A 21,953-nucleotide genomic window follows, 5' to 3' on the forward strand; every position below is an offset into this window, starting at 1 on the left:
AAAAACTAAAGTAAAGTAAGAAACTAAAGAGATGGGACTTGGGAGGGAGAGAGAGAGAGAGAGAGAGAGAGAGAGAGAGTTACATACACTTACACACTTACACACTTACTCTAGTAATAGTCTAGTAGAAACTAGAAAGGGAGAGGGAAAAGAAAAGGAGATAGAGGGAGAGAGAGAGAGAGAGTTGAGTTACACTTGTAGAAAGGGAGAAGAAGAGGGAAAAGAAAAGGAGAAAGAGAGAGAGAGAGAGAGTTGAGTTACACTTGTAGACTTGTAGAAAAGAGAGGGGAGAGAGAGATTTACGCACAAACAAAATTATAAATTTAAAAAGAGGTTCCAAATTCTTCAATCTTCACTTCCTGTCTAAGTTGTATTCTCTTAACGTTTGCCTTGAGTCCTTGACCTTTGATTTGAGTCTTGATCTTGATTCTAGAATTATGTAGAATGTAGACTTGTAAAGTTGTGTTGTTGTAACTTGTAAGTTGTAAGTTGTAACACTAAGTCACTAACACAACACTAAATCGTAACTTGTAACTTGTAAAAAAGTAACAAACAAACTAAAAAAAATGTTAGAAGTTGTTAGAAAACTTAGAACTTGGATATTATGAAACTTTGAGGTAGAAAGAGAGATAATAGATTAGAAACTAGAAAGAGAGAGTGGTGGGTGTGTTGTGTGAATATCTATAACTTGGAAAAATTAGAAAGTAGAAACTAGAAAGAGAGTTCAATTCAATGGATGGAGAGCTTGGTTGTCTTGTAATGTCTCTTGAATCTTGGTTCTTGAATCCTTGTGGATGTATGTACTTGTCCCTTGATTGAAACTTCAATCTCAATCTTGATTCTTGAAAGAAATATGGATGGAGGAGTGGAGCTTGAGGCTTAGAATTGTGTAAGAGAGCAAAATAGAGATAAAGAGAAAGATTGAGCTTTGAGTGCATGTAGGAGTGCTTAGAATATCTTTTTATAGAGAAAAATCAGGATTTAAAAAAAAATAAAAAATTTTCCAACGGTCAGATTTCTGACCGTTGGCAAATATGCAATCGCATATTATGGCACAAGTGGCATATGCGATTGCATATGTGCAGTGATCGCATATGCCACTGTCGCATATGCGATCAATGCACATATATGCGCATATGCGAATGTGTGATCGCACATGACAACACTGTCTGCACTCCTTCCTCAGCTAGCCTGTTAGCTTGATCATTTGCGGTATGTTGACCAACTAGCCTGGAATTACTCTTGTCATTTCTCAAACTGATGTAGGATAATGGAAACTACCTTAGGATGCTAGATGAGAGATCAATTTACACATTGATTTTGCAATCAACATGTAAAAGCAAACATAGCCATATAATAGATTCGGAAATTCTGATTTATATCATGAAGTTCTTGGGTTATCACATACGTCGTGCATGAAAATATAAAATAATTCAAGAGTGGCCCACTTGAAAGTAGGGATTTCCAATCTAGCGTGGGTAGGGATTTCCAATCTAGCGTGGGTAGTGCAACAAGCACGTGGACAGACAATGATGCAAGCAAAATTTTGGTTTGGGGAAAGTTTCACAAAAAAATTTTCAGATTTAGGGATAAGTAGGTTTGGGGGGAAATCAAAGAGGGAAAACGCCAAACGTGGGCTCACATGTGGCTGTTTTTATGGACGCACGTGTGTGTGTGTGCACGTGCGGGTCCACTCGTGGATAGGTAAAAGGAAAAAGAGAGAGAAGGTGGATTGGGTAGGGTTTTGATGGGTTGAGAAGGTCGTAAGGGAAGTGGAAGGAGGAAGACGAGAGAAGAAGAAGAATACCTTGTTGGAGAAGAGTGATGAAGAATGCACATTGGAGAATCCACCACCAAACAAGCCTTCACCCTTCCACATTTTAATTGGAAGGGAGGGTTTCTCACAAACCCAAAAAAAGCAGGAGGAAAATTCCTTCACATGAGAGCTCTCTCTCTCTCTCTCTCTCTCTCTCTCTCTCTCTCTCTTCTATTCTCAATATCTTCACTAGGGTTGGATGTCCACCCCCTATGTGCTTTTGTAATGAAATTTCAACATAATTACAACTATGCCACTCACTTAAGTGAAATGGCCCATTATCCAAAATAAAGAAACTAAAACACTTATTATCAATCTCAACCATCAAATAAATCGTAAAATTAACAAAAAATATATTGAAAGCAAGATCAGATTCTAAGGGGGCCTAAATCTAGTAAGGTCTGGTGGCTTGATGGCTTGATCGACAAGATCCAGCAGTCAGATCGATACGAAATAAAAATCTTATGGCTAAAATAATTTACTAAGTAGCTCACATGCATTATCCGAAAGTGGGGTATTTCCAATGCATGTGGGGTCTTCAAAATGGCCCGACAGGCCCCATCTAGAACTCGTCTCCCATCCACAAAGAAAGTTGCGCTGATGTGGGTGGTTGCCTCCATTTCCGGTACACCCGAGTAGGTTCTCTGATGTCCCTATCACAAACACTACTAAGCATTTCCATGAACGGTTGATGGTTGTACACTTGTACTGCAGAAGCACTCCTCATGGCCATTACTTGGTTGGGCTTGATTATTTCATTGATGTAACTATGTTGGGGTGTGGCTTGCTTCTATCAATAGGCATTTGTGCCATGGGTGTAGAGAAAAACAATGACCATTGTTCCTCTTCTCAATGGGCTTCAAACTCTATTTTCCTACTCAACTTGAGGAACATGGTTAAATGAAGGGGTTTTCCAATGAAACCGTAGCTTTGCTTTTGGGAGTTTGGTCACCACTATGTCCTAAATACCTTAATGAATAATTTGTCATGCTCTTTCTTTGATTTGTGTTCTTAACTCTTGTTCTTGTTTGTCAAATTTTCAATTCATCATCGATTCTATCCAAGTTCAAGTATTCATTTTCATTGTTGAGAACAATAACCCACCTTGGGGAACGAACGTGCTTTGTCACTGAACTATGCAAATGAAAATCTCAGTAGGAAAAACATTGCACGGGAGGGAAAGGAACTATGGCAACACTTCTATATGAATTAGACTTATTATTGTCTGGGTGGAATAAAAATCATGTGCTTCCATAGAAGTATTCACTAATATTGAGGAGTTTTTATATCAGTTTGTCTTCATTCCATTCATTCCTTTTTCAGTAATACAAATCAGTAGAACTCCGTCTCCATGATAGATTTAATCCTCGTATACACTTCTGACATGACTTGATCCTGTCTTCTGATGCAGAGAATGGACGAGGCTGCTGTGCAGAAGGTATTTTTGAAGTCCCTTGAGAACTACATTCGGTGGTGCAGTTACTTGTGCATCCCGCCAGTTTGGAGCAAGTATGCTTAAATACATAGATTGATCTTGTTACAGCTCTTCTGTATTGTGAGCGTTGATGGTCTATTTTCTTATGGATTGAGAAGAAAAAGGATTTTAACCTATTCTTTTATTTATCTTCTGTGCAGTTTGGAGGCAGTTAGCAAGGAAAAGAAGTTATTGTTTGTTTCTTTGTTCTTTCTTATCTGGGGTGAAGCTGCCAACATTCGATTTCTCCCTGAGTGCTTATGTTACATATTTCATCATGTAGGTTGCATCAGAAATGATTTTACTTTCTTTCTTTGATGTTTCTTCTCTATTTCTCTCTCTCACTATAAGTGTATATACACATGTATGTGTATATAATTCAATACTAGATTATTTGAGCAAGTGCTATGTTACTTAATTGACACTATCTTCTCGCACGTTTCTTTCTCTCTCCATTTATGTACATGCATGTGTATACTCTCATGGGGACATTGGTACTGTCCCCAAAGCTTTTATTTATTTATTTATTTTGGTGACGATAGGGTGTCCCCGCCCCCTTTTAAGGCGAGACTAATCCCTGCGGATGCATGCAATCACCCGCAAACCACGTGCATCGGGAAAAGCACGGAGAGGGGAATCAAACTCACGTCTGTGGGGAGCAAACACATGACGCTAGCCATTCGCCCAAACCCCGGGCGGGTTCCCCAAATCTTTTATTGACCCATGGGAGAGTCAATCATAGTCAAGGACTTTCTATTCGTTATGTACTGCCATGATGCATTAACGAAACCGACTGGATGATGCTAATCATCCAATCACTAACTTGGGCAGTAAGGATCAAGTGGAGGAAAGAAATGTCCAATCATCATCTTGAAACATTTATTCAATAGGTACCACCATGGAGTGCTTATTAATCCAAACTCCAAAAAGCACTTTGGTTAGATGATGTTAACCATATGATCAATGGCTTGTAGAAAATGGATGGGTATAACCAATGCCCAACATGATTAGTTTGTTTTTTGTATCATGGTATGTAAAGAATGCACCAGTCAAGGATCGATGATTGCTGTCCCAAGTGCCATTTAAAAACTTAGGGGATATTGCTTCCATCCCCATGAAGGTGGGACTTCACATAGTTTATCTGTCATTTCTCTCTCTCTCTCTCTCTCTCTCTCTATATATATATATATATATATATAGAGTCATGCTCCTCTGCGCACCTACGCACGTGCGCACCTTTGCACACGTGTCATGGGTGTCTAATCTGAATGGTCCATGTGATGCGGAATCCCATGAAAACCCCTGTGACAAATTTTCACCCTGATCTAAAATTCTGGTGGGCCATAGCAAAGAGAAATGCAAATCAAGGGAGGAAACTGTTTTCATTTTTCATGGCCCATCAAAGTTTTAGATCAACCCAAAACTTGGTCCCGGGGGGTTTCACGAGGTGCTGCTTCACATTAACGGTTCAGATTTTGGATCCACATCACGTATGATGGGTTCTCAAAAAAGATCGTATGTGGAATGTACGAACTGGTTCGCAGGTGAGCGTTTCCGTGTGTGTGTGTGTGTGTGTGTGTGTATTGTGTTCTTCCACAACTTTAATGTTAGCATTGGGGAACAATGAGGAGGTCTACTGCTACTATTATTGAAGCTTAACTAATAATTTTAGAAGCTCAACCTGTGTTGTATCTGCAACGTCATCTAAGGTTCTAGTTCTCAGAAATTGAAAATTACTTATGCTGTTGGGAAGTTACATACTACTGTTATGACACATGTTGAAGATCCTCTTTAGTTATATATCATTGCTTATGATTTGGTTTTGGTGAGGAATACTTTGGTCTTTGGGTTTCTGCTATCATGGGTACTATTTTGCTAATCTTGTTTCTTTTCCTTTTGTAAATGGCAAGAGGTGGTAGCTATCAGATCAAATACCTACTTTACCCATTTAGTCCCTGTTCACTAAACACCCATTTTTTGTTACATAGATGTGATATGCTTTTCATTATTTCTGTGTTTCTTTTAAGATCTTTGTCATCTCAGATTCAAGGAATCATTTGAGTTTCTACAGATGGCGAGGGAACTGGAGGAGATTTTACGGCAGCAGATTGCACAGCTTGACAATAGCTATAATTCTCAGAATGGAATGTCATTCCTTGATAAAGTTATCTATCCTCTATATGACATTGTTGCAGCAGTAAGTTCGGTATCCTTTCCATGCCTTATTTTTTTACTCGGTTATCTGGCTTATTGTTTAGAGTGCTTTTATCTTATCTCGGGGGAGTTATTAGGTAGATGCAAGCTTCTTACTGCTCACTCCTTCTCTATCTTTTAGTTTTTGTATCTGATGACTAGCATCTTGGAAGACAAAAAAGAAGGCAACTTCTTGTCATCTTTTTGGTAGGTTTATTTTAGAAGCTTTACAAGGTGGTCTATATTATCAAAGAAAGTAGAGAGGGATGGGGGCAAGCTAGTCCATTTCATGTTTTGGGTAGGCTTATCTAGAAGCTTTAGAAGGCATTCTATGTCATGAAATGAAGCAGAGGGAAACTTCTTCTTTTCATCTTGAGGGTAGGTTTTTAAGAAGCTCTAGATGGTTGGGAAGGAGCGGAACTTATTCTTTTCATTGTTGGAAGGTTTACCTAAAAGCTTTGGAAGGCAGTCCGCATTATCCAATGAAGCAGAGAAGGTCCATTGATATCTCCCATTTCCTGTTTGCCAATGATGCTATCCTTTCTAATAAGCAAGGTGTTCCAAAACGGTAAAGGCGGCCGTAACGGCCACCACCATTACTATTATGATACCGGCCGTTACAGCCCCCGTATCGGCCGTTACGACCCTTTTTTGTTTTTTCCAAAAACTGTTACGGGGCTGTTACGGACCGTTATGGACTGTTACGGCCCCTTTTTTCTGTAACGACTGTTACGACCATTTCGACCCCGTAACGCGTAACGGTTATGACCATTACTGTTACGTAACCGATTTTGAATACCTTGCTAATAAGGCCTCAAGATCTAGATTAGACATCATAACACTGTTGAAGGTTTCAACAACCTATACAAAAAACTTCTGAGATGGGAATCTTGTGTAGCTTCATGTTGGGATTTCTTTCCTTGGTGTCTCTCGTGTACAATTTGCCACTGGCACCATTCTTTCTTGGAAGGCCTCAAGGTCTCAATTACATGTCATAAAATGTATTCACCATAGTTTCTTGGCAAATTTCTCTGCTTCTTAGATTAGTTCCAGGAAAGTGCGATGGATGATGTGGTTGTGGAGACATCAAAGGTGGAAGTCTTAGAGTCACTTATGGGGTGATGTGCATGATCTCTTTCGTTGAGATGCCTTGGTGATGTAAGTCAACCAAGGGTAGTTTTGGTAATTTTTTTGGAGGTTGATTTCTAGGTGTATTTTTGTAATCCCCTTTTATTGTTGATTAGTTATTAGTTGCTAGTTAGGGGGTTGCAAAAGTTGTTAGTTGCTAGTTAGGGGGTTGCAAAAGTTGTTAGTTGCTAGCTAGAGAGTAGTAAAGGTTGTTGGAGTCAGTTTCGGGTTGTTGAGGGTTAGTTGTGATCAATGTTCGAAATATCGGTCACGATCGGTTATCGCACGGGATATATCGTTTGTGTCAGGTAATTTATTGCACTTTTTGTGAAACATTGGGAAAATGATTGAAATTTTCAATGAAGCTTAAGGGATTGTTAAAAAAGAACTTAATACACACTTTTAAATCATAACATCTCAAAAAAGTGCACATAATACGTTTCCTTTATAAATGGTCCTAAGCTATGTGCTGGCTGACTGAATTAATGCAATTATATTCAAATTGAATGCATAAGATTTATAAATGTATCAAAAGACATGTATGAAAACACAATTGATTCACTCAAAAGCAAAAAAAGTAGTAGAATTTATAATACATTCCCATCAATAATGTGACCAAATTGATAAACTTCCCACATCTCCTCGTGCAACAAAATGTGGACGTGAGTAGCGACTCGCTACTGAACGATGCTTTGTGGGCTCTGCCATGATGAATGTGTTTTATCCACACCATCCATCCATTTTGCCAGCTCATTTTAGGGAACGAGCCCAAAAACGAGGTAGATCTAAATTTCAGGTGGACCACACCACAGGAAAAGGTGATGATTGAACGACCACCATTAAAAATTTTTTAGGGGCCAGAAAACTTTTGGATGAAGCTGATATTTGTGTTTTCACTTCATCCAGGTCTTTGTGACCTAACCAACAAGTTGAATGGACAATACACATTATAGTGGGCCCTAAGAAGTTTTTAATGGTGGGCGTTCAATCACAACGGTTATTCTTGTGTGGTCCACTTGAGATTTGGATTTGCCTCATTTTCGGGATCATGCCCTAAAATAATTTGAAAATAATAAATTAACGGCATGGATATAACACATACATCATGGTGGAGCTTGCAAAGCACCATCCAACAACCTTGCTATTGGTAGCGTCAATAGGGTCCCGTGGATTTAGGAAGTTGTTGCGCTTGGATGATGGGTGGGGCCCACTGTGATGTTTGTGAGAAATCCACCCCGTTCATCCTTTTTGAGAGCTCATTTTAGGACATGCGATAAAAAATGAAGCAGATCTAAAACTCAAGTGGGCTGCATCGGAGGAAACAGTGGGGATTCAGTAACCACCATTGAAACTGATGCAGGACACATGATTTAATGCCAACATGCAATGTTGAGATTATGAAAGAGTCCATAAAGTAATTCAATTAACAAAAGATGCTAACCTACCAAGTAATTAAGAGTAAATAATAGAAAATAAATTCTAATTTAACCTAAATCACATGCTCGCATTTTAAGAAATCATATAAATTAATTAAAACTAGGACTGATGGAAGGATAAAACTTCTAATTTAGCATAGGCACATTCCATGCTCAAGGGACATATTTATAGGTTTTATGATTAGGGTTAGGAAGGGGAAAATCTGAAAATTTGAAAATTAGGGTTCATTGGAATTTGGGATTTTGGAATTAGGGTTTTTAGAAATCGAGGAAAATAGGAAATTAAAGATCTAGGGTTTAGAAAGTTATAATGGAAGGGAAAAGAGGAAGACAAGAGAAGAAGGGAATACCTTTCGAAGAGGAGAGAGGATGTAAGACGAAGAATACCTTTTGAAGAAGAGGAAGAAGAAGGATGTATCTTGGAATCCACCACCAAACAAGATTCTACCCTTCCACTTTTTTTTTTTTTTTTTCTTCTCAATAACACCATTAGGGTTGGAACTCCACCCACCCTATGCTTTTATAATTAAAAATTCGGAATTAAAATCCAGTATAATTACAACTATGCCACTCACTTAAGTAAAGTGGCCCATCGTCCAAAATAAGAAAACTAAAATATATATTATCAATCTCAACCATTAAATAACTCCAAAAAATAACGAAAACCATAAAGAAAGCAAGATCAGAGTTCAAGGGCCCAGATGTAAAAGATCTGGTGGCCCGATGGCCTGATTAATAAGATCCAACGGTTGGATCGACACGAAATAGAAATCCTATGACTAAAATAGTTTCCTAAGCAGCCCACATGCATCATCCCAAGGTGGGGTCTTCTTGATGCACATCCAATGCATGTGGGGTCTTCAAAATGGCCTGGCGGGCCCCATTTGGAACTCGTCTCCTGTCCACAAGGAAAGTTGCGCTGATGTGGGTGGTCGTATCCATCTCCGGTACACCCGAGTAGGTCTCTGATGTCCCCATCACAAACATTCGTATGGCCACTAAATTTTCTTATTGGGCTAATTTTTTTGTGCTTTCACTTCATCCCAATGGGAATGACCTTATAAACAGTTTGGATGCCATATTAACATCAAGGTGGAGTCCAGGAAGGTTTCAATGGTAAGAAACCCTTTTCCCAATTTTCCCTCTCGTGCGGCCACTTGTGTTTTGGATTCGCCTCAATATTGGTCGCATGTCCTAAATTGAGCTCTCAAAATGGATGAACGAGATGGATTTCTCACAAACATCATGGTGGGCCCCACTTGGCATCCCAGTGCAAGGACTTCCTACCAAAAGGTTTTGCAAGAAATCCTTGTCTCAATCCACGTACACCCTGGTGGAGGTACTGCCCAATCCGCGCGCTACGGAATAGCAGTGTGGGTGGGAATGTGGGCCTCACCATGATGTATGTGTTGTATCTACATTGTTCATTCAGGACTTTGTGACCTTACCAGCAGGTTGGATGGCAAATAAACATTCTGGTAGACCCCATGAAATTTTAATTGCGAGGATTCAATCACCACTGTTTCCTGTGTTATGGTCCACATAAGATTTGGATCTGCTTCTTTTTGAGGAACATACCCTAAAATGATATTTAAAATTGGATGGACAGTGTGGATGTAAGGCACATACATTACAGTAAGCCACACAAAACCACCAAGGATTCACCCAATCCGTCTGAGGAACTAGTGAGCTGGGCAACCACCCAAATCGCGCAGATGGAGCAACAATGTGGGTGGGACCCTGACCGTGGGCCCCACCATGATGTATGTGTTGTATCCACAGTGTCCATCTATTTGGAGAGATCCTTTTAGGGCACCAACCAAAGAATGATGCCGATCCAAAGCTCAATTGGACCCCACCAAAAAAAACAGTGGAGATAATGATGCCCACCGTTGAAACTTGAAACAATTTCTAGGGGGCCCACCATGATATTTATTTGAGATTGAACCTATTCATGAGTTTACACAAATATGGACAAACAGAAAGTACAAATGTCAGCTTGATAGAAAACTTCTGTGGCCCCAAAGAAGTTTTTAATGGTAAGTATTCAATCCCCATGTTTTCTATGGTGGGATCCACTTGAGCTTTGGATTTGCCTCATCCTTTGTCTCGTGACCTAAAATGATCTCTCCAAATGGATGGACGACATGGATATACAACACATACATCAATGTGGGCCCCATCGAAAGGACCGCACCGTCTTATGTGCAATCGGGTTGCACCGAATCCACTCTCCCTTAACTTAAGAGGCGTGGATTACACGTTACCTGGGTAATAGCTTAGTGGGTGTTAACCTTACGGTAGGGCCCACCCTTTTTGGAAAACATAGGGAAACATTAGGAAAATGGTTGAATTTTTCAATGAAACTTCAGGGATTGTTAAAAAAGACCTTAATACACACTTTTAAATCATAACATCTAAAAAAAGAAGTGCACACAATAGGTTTCCTTTGTATAGGGTCCTAAGCTATGCGTTGTCTGATTGAACTAATGCAACTATATTCAAATTGAATGCATAACATTTTGAGTTATGTGATGATCATTTAATCAAACACTCATAAATACTTTGAAATTAGCCTCAATTGACAGCTGGTTGAAGGGAAAATTTGAAAAAAAATTAATATTTTAATAATTTTTAATTAAAATATATTTTTATTTTCCGAAAATTGACAAGGACTTGACAAATCAGTAGATCAGCCCTCATACATGCTTGATTTCATGTTTAGAGTGCAACATTGCAAGCAATTTGAGAGAAATTGGGAAATTTATTAATTTTCCCCAATTTTCCCCATATCAGACCACCTACACTCAATTTCGAAATTAGAGTTTATGTGATGATCATTTCATCAAGTACTCCTGAATACTTCAAAATTAGTCTTAATTGATAGCTGGTTGAAGGAAAATTTTGAAAAAAAAACATGGAGAACATGAAAAACCAATGGTTATTGAAATAAAAGCTCCAACTCCATGATCAAAACATGAAGAACTAATAGATTTGTAACCATTTGACACCGATTTAACATAATTTCTACAAAGAAAGGGGATTGAAAATTGAAAATGCTCACCGGATCGAACATGTGGTATATATCAGCACTACCTATGTGTTTTGTATCACATAGGTGGGATACAAGATATATCGTGGGATATATCAGCCGATATCATCCATATTTAAAACATTGGTTATTAGTACTTTTCACTGCAAATACTGGACATGGTTTGCACAGAAATTTATGATGGTGTGGTTGTCTTGCAATGTAGTAGTAGTAGTCTAGCAGATATTTATGCCTTATAGTGTGGCATAGTTTGCAAGACCTGTAGACTTACACCCGAGGAGCTTGCAGGAAGCTGGGAACAATGACAATGGAAGGGCACCTCATTCTGCCTGGAGAAATTATGACGATTTCAATGAGTATTTTTGGTGAGGTCTTTTGCCAAATGTTTAATCTTGTTGATGACCATCACTTGTTGTAATTACTAATTTATTTATATGTAGGTCAATCCATTGCTTTGAACTTAGCTGGCCATGGCGCACGAATTCATCATTTTTTATTAAGCCCAAGAAGAGGACCAAGGTTAGTGGTTTTGCTTCGTTCTTTGTCTTGCATGCCGGTGTTTATCTATGGCAAGGGTCTTATTTACCTCACCTGCGAAATTTAGTTCATATGCTACTGTTTTGTTAAATGAATCTTGCTTGTCCTTTTGTATCTTCATGACTCATGATATGAATTGTTAGAAAGAGAGCAGGTGTTGTCATGGTTGTCTTGTCTATCACTGGTGAATGCTGTATATTATTGAAGGTTGTCTTGTCCAATACATGGCTTTTATCATCAATCATAATTGAGTGTTCATATAAGTGGGGCCCTTGGTTATCGGATCCAAATTTTTAGTTTGGTTTATATTATCAACCTGTTTGTCTTTGCCAGTGGGGCCCTTGGTTATCGGATCCAAATTTTTAGTTTGACAGGCTCCATGCTGGATTGTGGAACCCATTAAGAATTATACAATTGAATATCCTGGCATCCAAGAGAATGCTTCTTCTTTTGAGACATTCATCAGGCTATCGACCACAAGCATCAGACCAATGTTATCAAATTGCATGCGATTAACATCATATATATATAAATAAATAAAAGAAAATAAGGAAAATAATTGAAACAAATTCTAAAAAATTGGAAAAACTCAAGTGATTGGATAACTTATTTTACTTATTTCATTGTAGTTTGAGTGTTTCATTAAGTTATATATTTAATTATTCATATTATATTTACATAAATTTTAACAAAACAATCAATAAACTACATTAAGAGAGAATTAATTATTAAAAACCACGAACATAGAAACAAATTAAAAGCTATGAACTTGATAACTTGAAACAACTTACAACTTACAAGTTACAACTTACAACTTGATGTAATCTTGTAGAGAGATTGAGTAAGATAGAAATAGGAGTAAAAGAGAGAGTGAGAGATTGTAAGCTTTAGAGTGGAGAATAGTGAAAATGAGGGTGATTTGAGTGCTTATTTATAGGCAAAAGTGGCTGAAATTGCAAAAATAAAAAAAATAAAAGTCTCAATAGTCATATTTCTGACCATTGGGCCATTATGCGATGACATGTAGTATGTGATCGCATACTCGCATATGCAATCACATCTTAGTTGCATATAAAAGTATGCCATGTCATACTTGCCATCCTTAATATGTGAATATGCGATTGCATTTGACAACATTCTACACCAAACATTAGAAATGGAAAAGAAAATCACATTTCATCGAAATACGACTTCTGACCAAACAACAGAAATGTGTTTTCATTGTGGAAATGTGGTTTCCATAGAAATGTGATGTTATTTTATTTTACTTGCCCGTTTACAACCTACTTACATCTTCTAACATTAGATCAATACAATGTGCCACGCATGGGATCCAAAATAAACGTTGCCTCTCCTGCATAAGAAGGCGACTTGTGGCTACATAACTGATTTTTTTGTCCGTGATAACTTGGACAACATATCCTTCTCTTACCTCTTGAACTACACTATCTAATAATTTGAATAAATAATCGGCCGTGTGGGAATGGCCCGATGCTTTCACAGACTTTAAAAACATTATCCTAGTTAGACAATTAACAAGAATGTTTATTAATGTCCGATCGGATCTATCGATCCATCCATTGGCCATTAGCGTATGACTGTAGATTTTCCAACTCTCTTTGTATTTGGAGATAAAGTTTTTAGTAAACTTAACTTTCTATTTTAGGCAACTCTCCCTCACTTCATGATAAGAAGGGGGTTTCGAGTGACGTCCAAATTAACATATAGCTTTAATCATTACGTTGAGGCTTTTCAACTTTACTGTGTTGAAAACTACACCAGCTTGATACAACCATGTTGCAATATACTTTATTGTGGTTTTTCTATGCTTATGCTTATAATGGTTTTCCAAAGTGGTTTGGGCGGGTCCGTTGTCCTTAGCCCTTTGGTCAACTACGTATTCGGGATGTGGTTTACACCACCTATCCATAGGCCCATACCCACGGGCTCTTTTGGGTGTCGGTCTAGATCGCCCCGTGGATGTAGGTGATTTAGAAGCATCCGAATCTACAACATTAATGTCCTCGTAAGCTTCTCTCCATAAATTCTTCTTGAATATAACCTCCGTGTCATGTCTTGTTTGAGCATGCTTGTCTATGTACTCCATAATTTCTTTATGGATCTCGAAAGTAACATGGGGACATGCTCTTGCATTTGATCTCGGTGTGTGCGCAAGGTGTTGTTTATGCCGACCAATATCACCGGCAATGTTGTCATATTGTATATGTGATTGTGTGCGATCGCATATGGCTGTGCGCTTATGCCATTGCACAATTGCATATGTGGTTGCACACACACACACATATATTAAATTTTTTTTTCGAAAAATTTAAAAAAATAAAAAAAAAGGGGGAAAATAAGGAAAAAATGAAAAAAATATAAGAAAGTAGGGGAAACTTTCTGAAGTTAATAGATAAATAATTTTATTTTCCCTTGTAATACATTTGGGTAAAATAAAACCAATTAAACAATAAATTAAACATTAAGTCATCAACATTTGACAATATAGTTAACAAATATCAATCAATAGTCAACAGTAACACACTTAGTAAGTAAACAAAATGAAGAAGCTGTTTATTTATTATTAATCTATTATAAGTTTATAGCAAAATAATACTAAATGGTAAATGCTACTTTATACATTGATCTATTTGCCATTGTGGCATTTGATCACCACCACCATCATCATCATCCGAGTCATCTCCTTCTTCCGTTTCTTCATTATCTGTATGTAGTATTACTTCCTCAACATCCAACGGTGGATATTCAGCTTGATCATGATCATCTCCTCCTTCTATCTCCTCAATCTCTTCCACGGGTTGACTGCTACTACTCACCTCCCGGCTCTCCCTATCCTTCGCCTTAGAGTGGAAGTAGAAGTACCTTCTCCAGGTGTTGATCCGTATACAACATCTTCAACCTGCACCCATGTTAGGTCGTCCCTAGCAAATACCGGCAAATATTGGGCGGGTCCTCCGTCTCTACGAGCCACTTGTTATATGCATCCAGCTCATCTAAGCAGATATAACCAGACTTTTCTTTCCTAGTCTGGAATCGTTCTCGCAATTTCTGATTGTATTGGATGAAGACAAGTCTTTGAACTTCTTTTGCTCAAGGCGATTCCTTTTATTGGTGTGAATCTGCATGAAAGAAAGTGCATTTGATATTAACTATTGAGTTAATTAGCTTACACTTATTTATAACATATAAATTGAAGTTACAATTACTGAACTGTAAGTCTGTAACATACTAACATATTAACATTTTCATTTTAAACTTACCGCCTTGAACATGTTCTAGTTGCGCTCGCAACCGCTGACAGAACACGTGAGTCCAAGAATCCTTATAGCCTGCTTATTTAGAGCTGGATCCTTCTTGTTTGGGTCCACTCCATAGGCAACCCACCGGTTAGCTAAGAAAAACAGTTTTAAGTAGGTCGGACTTTGTAGATTACATTGTAAAAAAGCTATTTGTAAGAGAGCTGAGATATTCATACTAGTTAATGGGCAATTTCATTGTTCGATGTCTTATGATGATATCCCTTGAGAATATGCCCTCACTCTTTATATAGAATTCCAGTAGAGTTGAGATCGTCCTGTTCTTCTTTATCTGTAATCACTCTTTCCAACATGTCAATAAATCCAAACATATGTATAGTAAGTGTTTTTGTTGGATTAGGAGAAGCGAATAAATAGGCTGAGTTAAGGATGTAAGCAGCCGAATACAATGGAGATGACATTTGGCTTTCCCATCTTCTATCTATAATATATATAATTGGCTTGTAATCACGCTCTCTATAGTTAAAATGGTCAATGATCTTATTTCTCGCCTTCTCCATCGCATTATATATGCAACTCATTAGAGGCTTCTCATCCCTGTCCACTAATCACAACACAATGACTAAGGGCTTGGATGCTTTTAGCGCTTTTACCACTTGAGTCCAAAAACTTTTCGAAAGGATTGTTTATTGAACCTGTTTCCTTTCAGTCTTCTTTGACGAAAGCCCACTTGTCAAATCGGCCGACACTTCTAAGTTTTGATTTTTTTGCGTGTAATCTTTGAGTGTTAAGAAGGCTATAGTGAAACGGGTGACTGCCGGACGTTGCAAGTTAACCTTAATGTGTTTTCTCATTCGATTGAGAAAAATGGCGTGTTTGTACATAAAGACTATAAATCTTCTAGCCCTTGCAATTACATTTAAAAATAACCTACATATATCTTCTAACGTCAGATCAACACAATGGGCCGCACAGGGGGTCCAAAGTAAAAGATGTCTCTTCTCTATAAGAAGACGACCGACGGTTACATATGAGGCCGCGTTGTCTGTAATTACCTGTATAACGTATTCCTCACCTATTTCATCAAATACATCATCTAGTAAGCTAAATAATTATCTTTCAGTATGCGAATGACCTGATGCATCCACGAACTTCAAGAACATGGTCCAAGCTGGACAATTTACCAGAAAGTTTATAAGAGACCGACCGGATCAATCGGTCCATCCATTGACAATGAGTGAACACCCATATTTTTCCACGATTTCTTATATTCAGCTATAAAGGATCGTGTATAATCAACTTCAGCTTTGAGGTACGTCTCCCTCATTTCATGATATGAAGGAGGTTTACGCCGAGGTCCTAATTGACCTATAGCCTCAACCATAACTTTGAAGCTTCTCGATTTAACTGCGTTGAAAGCAATGTCGGTTTGGTAAAACCACTTAGTAATATATTGAATAGTGGTTTTTTTATCTTTTTATTTATACTGGTTTTCTAAGGTTGTTTGAGCCGGCCCTTTGTCCCAACCCCGTTAGTCGACCACATCCTTGGGATGTAGTCTACACCATTAATCCATGGGCCCATGCCGTCGGGCTCTTTTCGAGGCCGTTGGTGGTGGTTTAGGTCTTGTCGAAGGAGTAGTAGCAGCTTCATGTACTTAAACTGTGTTTATATCTTCATATGTGTCTTGTTCCATATATTCCTCGTGACGTAGGGTACTATCACATCTCTTTCTTGATTGTTTATCCATATACTCAATGATCTCACTTCGGATTTCTGTAGTATTTTTGTTGCATGCTTTTGCATTTGATCTCGGTAAATGTGCAAGGTGTTGCTTGTGCTGCGCAATGCCACCAGAACCCACATAACTCACACACTATTAGAGCTGGGCATTGGTCCTGGTCGGATCGGATTGTATCCAACTCGTTCCGATCCGAAGTGTCAGTAGCCTTATCCGAACTCGGATAGATCCGGGACCGAGTCTGGGTCACCTGACTCGGACAGATCCGATGCATAGTTAACCTGACCTGAACTGAGTCTGACTCGGTCAAGGAAACCGAGTCGGATCGGGTTCAGTAAGATTTGGATCGTATAAATTTAATCTAAATGTTTCATGTAGTGTGGTCTACTTCAATCTTTAATATACTGTATTTGTGTTTAAGACCTAAAATGATATTTTAAAATGTATGAACGGCTTAGATAAAATTGATACATCAAGGTGGACCCCACATGGCTATGAAAGAACTCTCCCAACCATATGCTTTTACCGTAAATGTATGAATGACGTTCACTGCACGGAAGGGGCAGTGAGTGCTTTTCACGCAAGCACCTGCTGTAACGACGTTAGTAAGATATGTGGGTCTGATTATGGGGTATGTGTTATATCCAAACCGTCCATTTATTTGACGAGCTCGTAGTAAGGCTTGTGACGAAAAATAAGACAGATTTAACTATCAAGTGGACCACACGAAATGTTTAACTGTGAAAATCATTCTCTGCTGCTATTTGTGGTGTGGTCTAGATGATCTTTGGATATTATTCATTTTTTGAATAATGTTATACGATGATCTCTAAAAATATATGAACGGTGTAGATATAATAAATACATCACTGTGGGCCCATATAACGTAATCTCCTTTGAACCGTTCGTACAACTCGGAGCTCGAGGAGCGTCCGCGTTAGTGTCGTCTTCGCACGCCACAACCAGCTGGCCTAGGCTACAGCCTACAGCATAGCTGGTGCTTGTACTAGGACGCAGACTGCGTATCGAGTAACTCAGCACGCTAAGCAAGCATACTGATTAATTCTGTAGGGTCCGCCATGATTTAATTATTTTATCCACTCCGTCCATCCATTTTAAAAGATAATTTGAGGACCCTAGACCAAAAACAAAGTATATCCAAATGTCAAGTGGGCCTCACCACTAGAAACGGTGTGAATTGAAATTATACCGTTGAAAATTTCTTAGGGGCCACAGTAGTTTTGGGTCAATCTGTTATTTGTGTTATCCTTTCATCCATGCCTTTGTGATCTTATGAACAGGTTGGATGAAAAATAAACATCATTGTGGGGCCTACCAAGGTTTCAACGGTGGAAGTCATTATTCCCACTGTTTCCTGTGGTGTGGTCCACTTGAGCTTTGTGCATTCTTCAATTTTCGGCTCAACCACTAAAATTAGCTGGAAAAACGGATGTACAACGTGGATAACCCACACACATTCATGGTAGGCCCCACTGAGTTTACTCAGTGCCATAAAAGCTTACTGAGTAGTGAGTACATGATCTGTGCCATAAAACAAGACAACCAAGTGTTACCGATGCCGACGGAAATGGATGGGCTACTCCCTGTGTTCGTGATCTGTGAGCCCCACCATGATGTATGTCTTTCATCGATGCCGTTCATCCATTTTTACAGATCATTTTAAGGCTTGATAAAAAATACTAGAGGGGTAAAAATCTCAGGTGGACCACACCACAGGAAAACAATAATAATTGCATATCCTCTATTAAAATCCTCCCCAGGCTCCGGATCGGGTCCATTCGGATCCGGTTTCGGATCGAATCTGTCCGGATTGACCATGATCCGAGCCCGATTCGAAAACCATTCAGATCTGAAATGCGTAACCCGATCCTCACCGATCCAGGCCGTCGGTTCGGTTAGGACCGGGTCTGATCGGGTCGGATCCATCAGATCAGATCAATTTTGCCCAGCTCTACACACTATATGAGTCTTATCCGTAACACTATGATAATGCCCACACTTCCAACCCAGGTTATTCGACTTGGGTTTCAGAGAGGAAGATTGGGAAGAAGACATGGTGTAGTGTGTGTATTGATTCTTCTTGTTTATAACTTGTAAACTAGTAAAAACTAAAGGCTAAAGAGTCAAGGAGAGAGAGAGAGAGAGAGAGAGAGAGAGAGAGAGAGAGAGAGAGAGAGAGAGAGAGAGTTACACTTACAGTAGTAGTAGTAGAAAGGGAGAGGGAAAGGAAAATGAGAAAAAGAGAGAGAGAGTTACACTTGTAGTAGAAAAAAAAGGGAGGGGGTTACACAATTACAAAAACACAAATTACACAATCACAAAAACACAAAATACACAATCTGAAATTCGAAAATATATTTTTCAATTGTCTTCACTCTTGAGTCTTGAGTGACTTGTCTTAAATGTTGTATAGTATACTCTTGTAGAACGTAAATTCTTGCCTTTGAACTCTTACTTGATTGTTGAAAGTTGAATCTTATGAATCTTCTTGTAAGTTGTATCATGTAACAAACTAACAAAAAAAAATTGTTTTGAGTTTCTTAACTCCTGAATGTAAAGAAAGAGAGATAGAAAGAGAGTGTGTGTATGATTATGAATGAATATTATGTAACTAGAGAATGAATATAATAAAATGAAAGTGATAGATGTAGAAAATGAAATGATATTTAGAAGAAACTAGAAAGAGATAGATGTAGAAAATGAAATGTGAGACTTGACTTAGAATTCAATTTCGATGTATACTTGCTTGCTTTACTTTCTTGATTCTTGATTGGAACTTGAAAGAAATATGGAGCTTGGGCCTTGGAGGCTTCGAATTTGGAGAGTTGAAAGATGGAGAATGTAATTATGTAAGAGAGTGAGAGATTTGAGACTTTGAAAGTGTTTGAGAGTCGAGAGAGAGTTTGAGTGCATGTAGTATGCAAATAGGAGGGTATGAATGCCTCTTTATAGGGAAAAAAGGCTGTTTTTTGAAAGATGGGGAAGATGACATGGTGATGATACTTGATGAGTTGAGTCAACTCAAGTACTAAGTAGTGTTTTAAATAGCGGTAGCGTGTTGTGTAGCGTTCAAACCTCTGTAGCGTGTAGCGTAAGCTACACGATACTTCAATTTTTTAATTTAAAAATACAAAAAATATGATAAATAGTAAGAAAAAAATAAAAAAGTAAAAAAAGCCTGAAAGTTGATTCATTTTTTCAAGTATTAGCATGTTCAAACAAATTATTAATCATCATTTATCAAAAGCCAATTCACATATGTAAACCAAATCCTATTATTATCACATCAACAACTTTTTTAGCAAACTATAATTAATAATGGCTAATTAAAACCACCAGTCACAAGTATGAAAAGAAATTAAAATCCTATAGGTTGAGAGTATTACGTAAAAAATAAAAAATTAAATTACTTTTGTTTTTTTAGAAATACAAAATATAATTACCATTTATTAAAAAAAAAAGGTGCAGCATATGCTACATACGCTACATGTGCGCTACATATGCTACGACCCTTGTAGCGTGCACTATAGGGGATTTACGCTATTCGCTCATGCTACGTAGCATTGTAGCTCCGCTATGCTACGGGTGCTATTCAAGACACTAGTTGTATGGGTAACTAGTTACTAGCTACTAATTAATAAGTAGTGTATGAGTAAGTGTAAGACAATTAGAGTACAAGTATAAGAGTATCAGACAAACAAATGAGCTATAGGCTAGCTAGTAGTTAATTACTAAGTACTGACTACTAAAGACTGAATTACTAAATACTAATGTAGATGTAGTCTACTATTAGTCTATTATTAGACTATTACTATAAGAGAGAGAGGGGGATTCAAACTAGTGTTGATTGTTGAACCTTTCTTGAAGTCTTCAACTCTTCAAATCTAGTGTTGAACACTTGAACTTGAATGTCTAATGTCTTGAATCTTGATAAAAGAAATGAATAAGAATGATACACCACACGATACAATTATATAATTATAGATAAATACAATAAAACAAATCAATATTGGGTGACTCTTGAGTCTTGAGTCATTGATTCTTGACTTTGAAATGGAAGAAGACAACAAATGTTAGACTTAGAAGTTAGAACTTAGAGGTTAGAATGCTAACGAAAGAAATATTGAGATTATATTAGAGAGAGAGAGAGAGAGAGAGAGAGAGAGAGAGAGAGAGAGATGATTGTTGAACCTTTCTTGAAGTCTTCAACTCTTCAAATCTAGTGTTGAACACTTGAACTTGAATGTCTTGAATCTTGATAAAAGAAATGAATAACAATGATACACCACACGATACAATTATACAATTACAGATGAATACAATAAAACAAATCAGTGTTGGGTGACTCTTGAGTCTTGAGTCATTGAGTCTTGACTATTGGAATGGAAGAAAGACAACAAATGTTAGACTTAGAAGTTAGAACTTAGAGGTTAGAATGCTAACGAAAGAAATATTGAGATGAGAGAGAGAGAGAGAGAGAGAGAGAGAGAGAGAGAGAGAGAGAGCATATGACAACACTGATGGCATTCATTTCACCTTTCCTGCAATTGTTAAATTTTATTTGCCTGTGGGCAACTGTTTGTTCTTCTTGTGTTGCATGCATTATTGGAGGACCAGGAGGCATGTAATTTGTCCTTGCTTATCCTGAGGTTGTTGTTTTGTGACGTTTTTTGAGTGATCAAATTTTGACAAACTTCCATTTTTGTAATTCTATGCATGTGATTTACACAATTCTGAAACATTTATTCTTATTGATTTCATGCACGATCGATTTTGTTTATCATTAACATCAATGAGGCCCCTCTTTCTCTCTCTTCCTTATTCTCTTGGAAAATCAGAGAAGGCTATTTTTCCTGCTAGCAAGCTGAACATTGGCTGTCTCTTTTTTACTAGATAATCACTTCTTAATTTACTTTCTGCTTCTGCCCTAAGTAATTGATTCGATGCTTGATAAGCAGGGCATGCTTACATCTGGTGGAAGTCAGCATCAAGGGAAGTCTTCCTTTGTGGAGCACCGAACTTTTCTTCATCTTTACCACAGTTTCCACCGTCTATGGATTTTTCTTTTTATGATGTTCCAGGTTTGAGATTGTATTTGTTTCTCCTTCTCAGTGGTTGTATGATATCAACTTTCCTCCATATCTATTTAAATGTGGGATTGATTTATTTCTATGATTGCAACCTGCTGTTCTCTGGGTATAGCTTCTTGACGCTTGAGGATAGTAACTGGAGAATATTCTCTTTGGAACAAGTTTCTGGTGTGCCTACCTCTTTCCC

At 38.0% G+C, this 21,953-nt stretch overlaps 1 protein-coding gene across 4 annotated transcripts in view; it reads left to right on the forward strand.

The window, feature by feature from the left end:
* LOC131236972 (callose synthase 9) overlaps positions 1-21,953 on the forward strand; it is a 181,408-nt gene that overhangs the window by 27,909 nt on the left and 131,546 nt on the right. For all 4 annotated transcript variants that reach the window (XM_058234558.1, XM_058234560.1, XM_058234561.1 and 1 more), the window contains 6 exons: positions 3,228-3,325; positions 3,452-3,569; positions 5,362-5,487; positions 11,388-11,464; positions 11,540-11,618; positions 21,635-21,757. In XM_058234558.1, the coding sequence (XP_058090541.1) occupies positions 3,228-3,325; positions 3,452-3,569; positions 5,362-5,487; positions 11,388-11,464; positions 11,540-11,618; positions 21,635-21,757 (621 nt within the window). The remainder of the gene's footprint in view (positions 1-3,227; positions 3,326-3,451; positions 3,570-5,361; positions 5,488-11,387; positions 11,465-11,539; positions 11,619-21,634; positions 21,758-21,953) is intronic.

This window comes from Magnolia sinica, chromosome 2 (assembly GCF_029962835.1).
Source record: "Magnolia sinica isolate HGM2019 chromosome 2, MsV1, whole genome shotgun sequence".
Taxonomy (NCBI): Eukaryota; Viridiplantae; Streptophyta; class Magnoliopsida; order Magnoliales; family Magnoliaceae; genus Magnolia; species Magnolia sinica.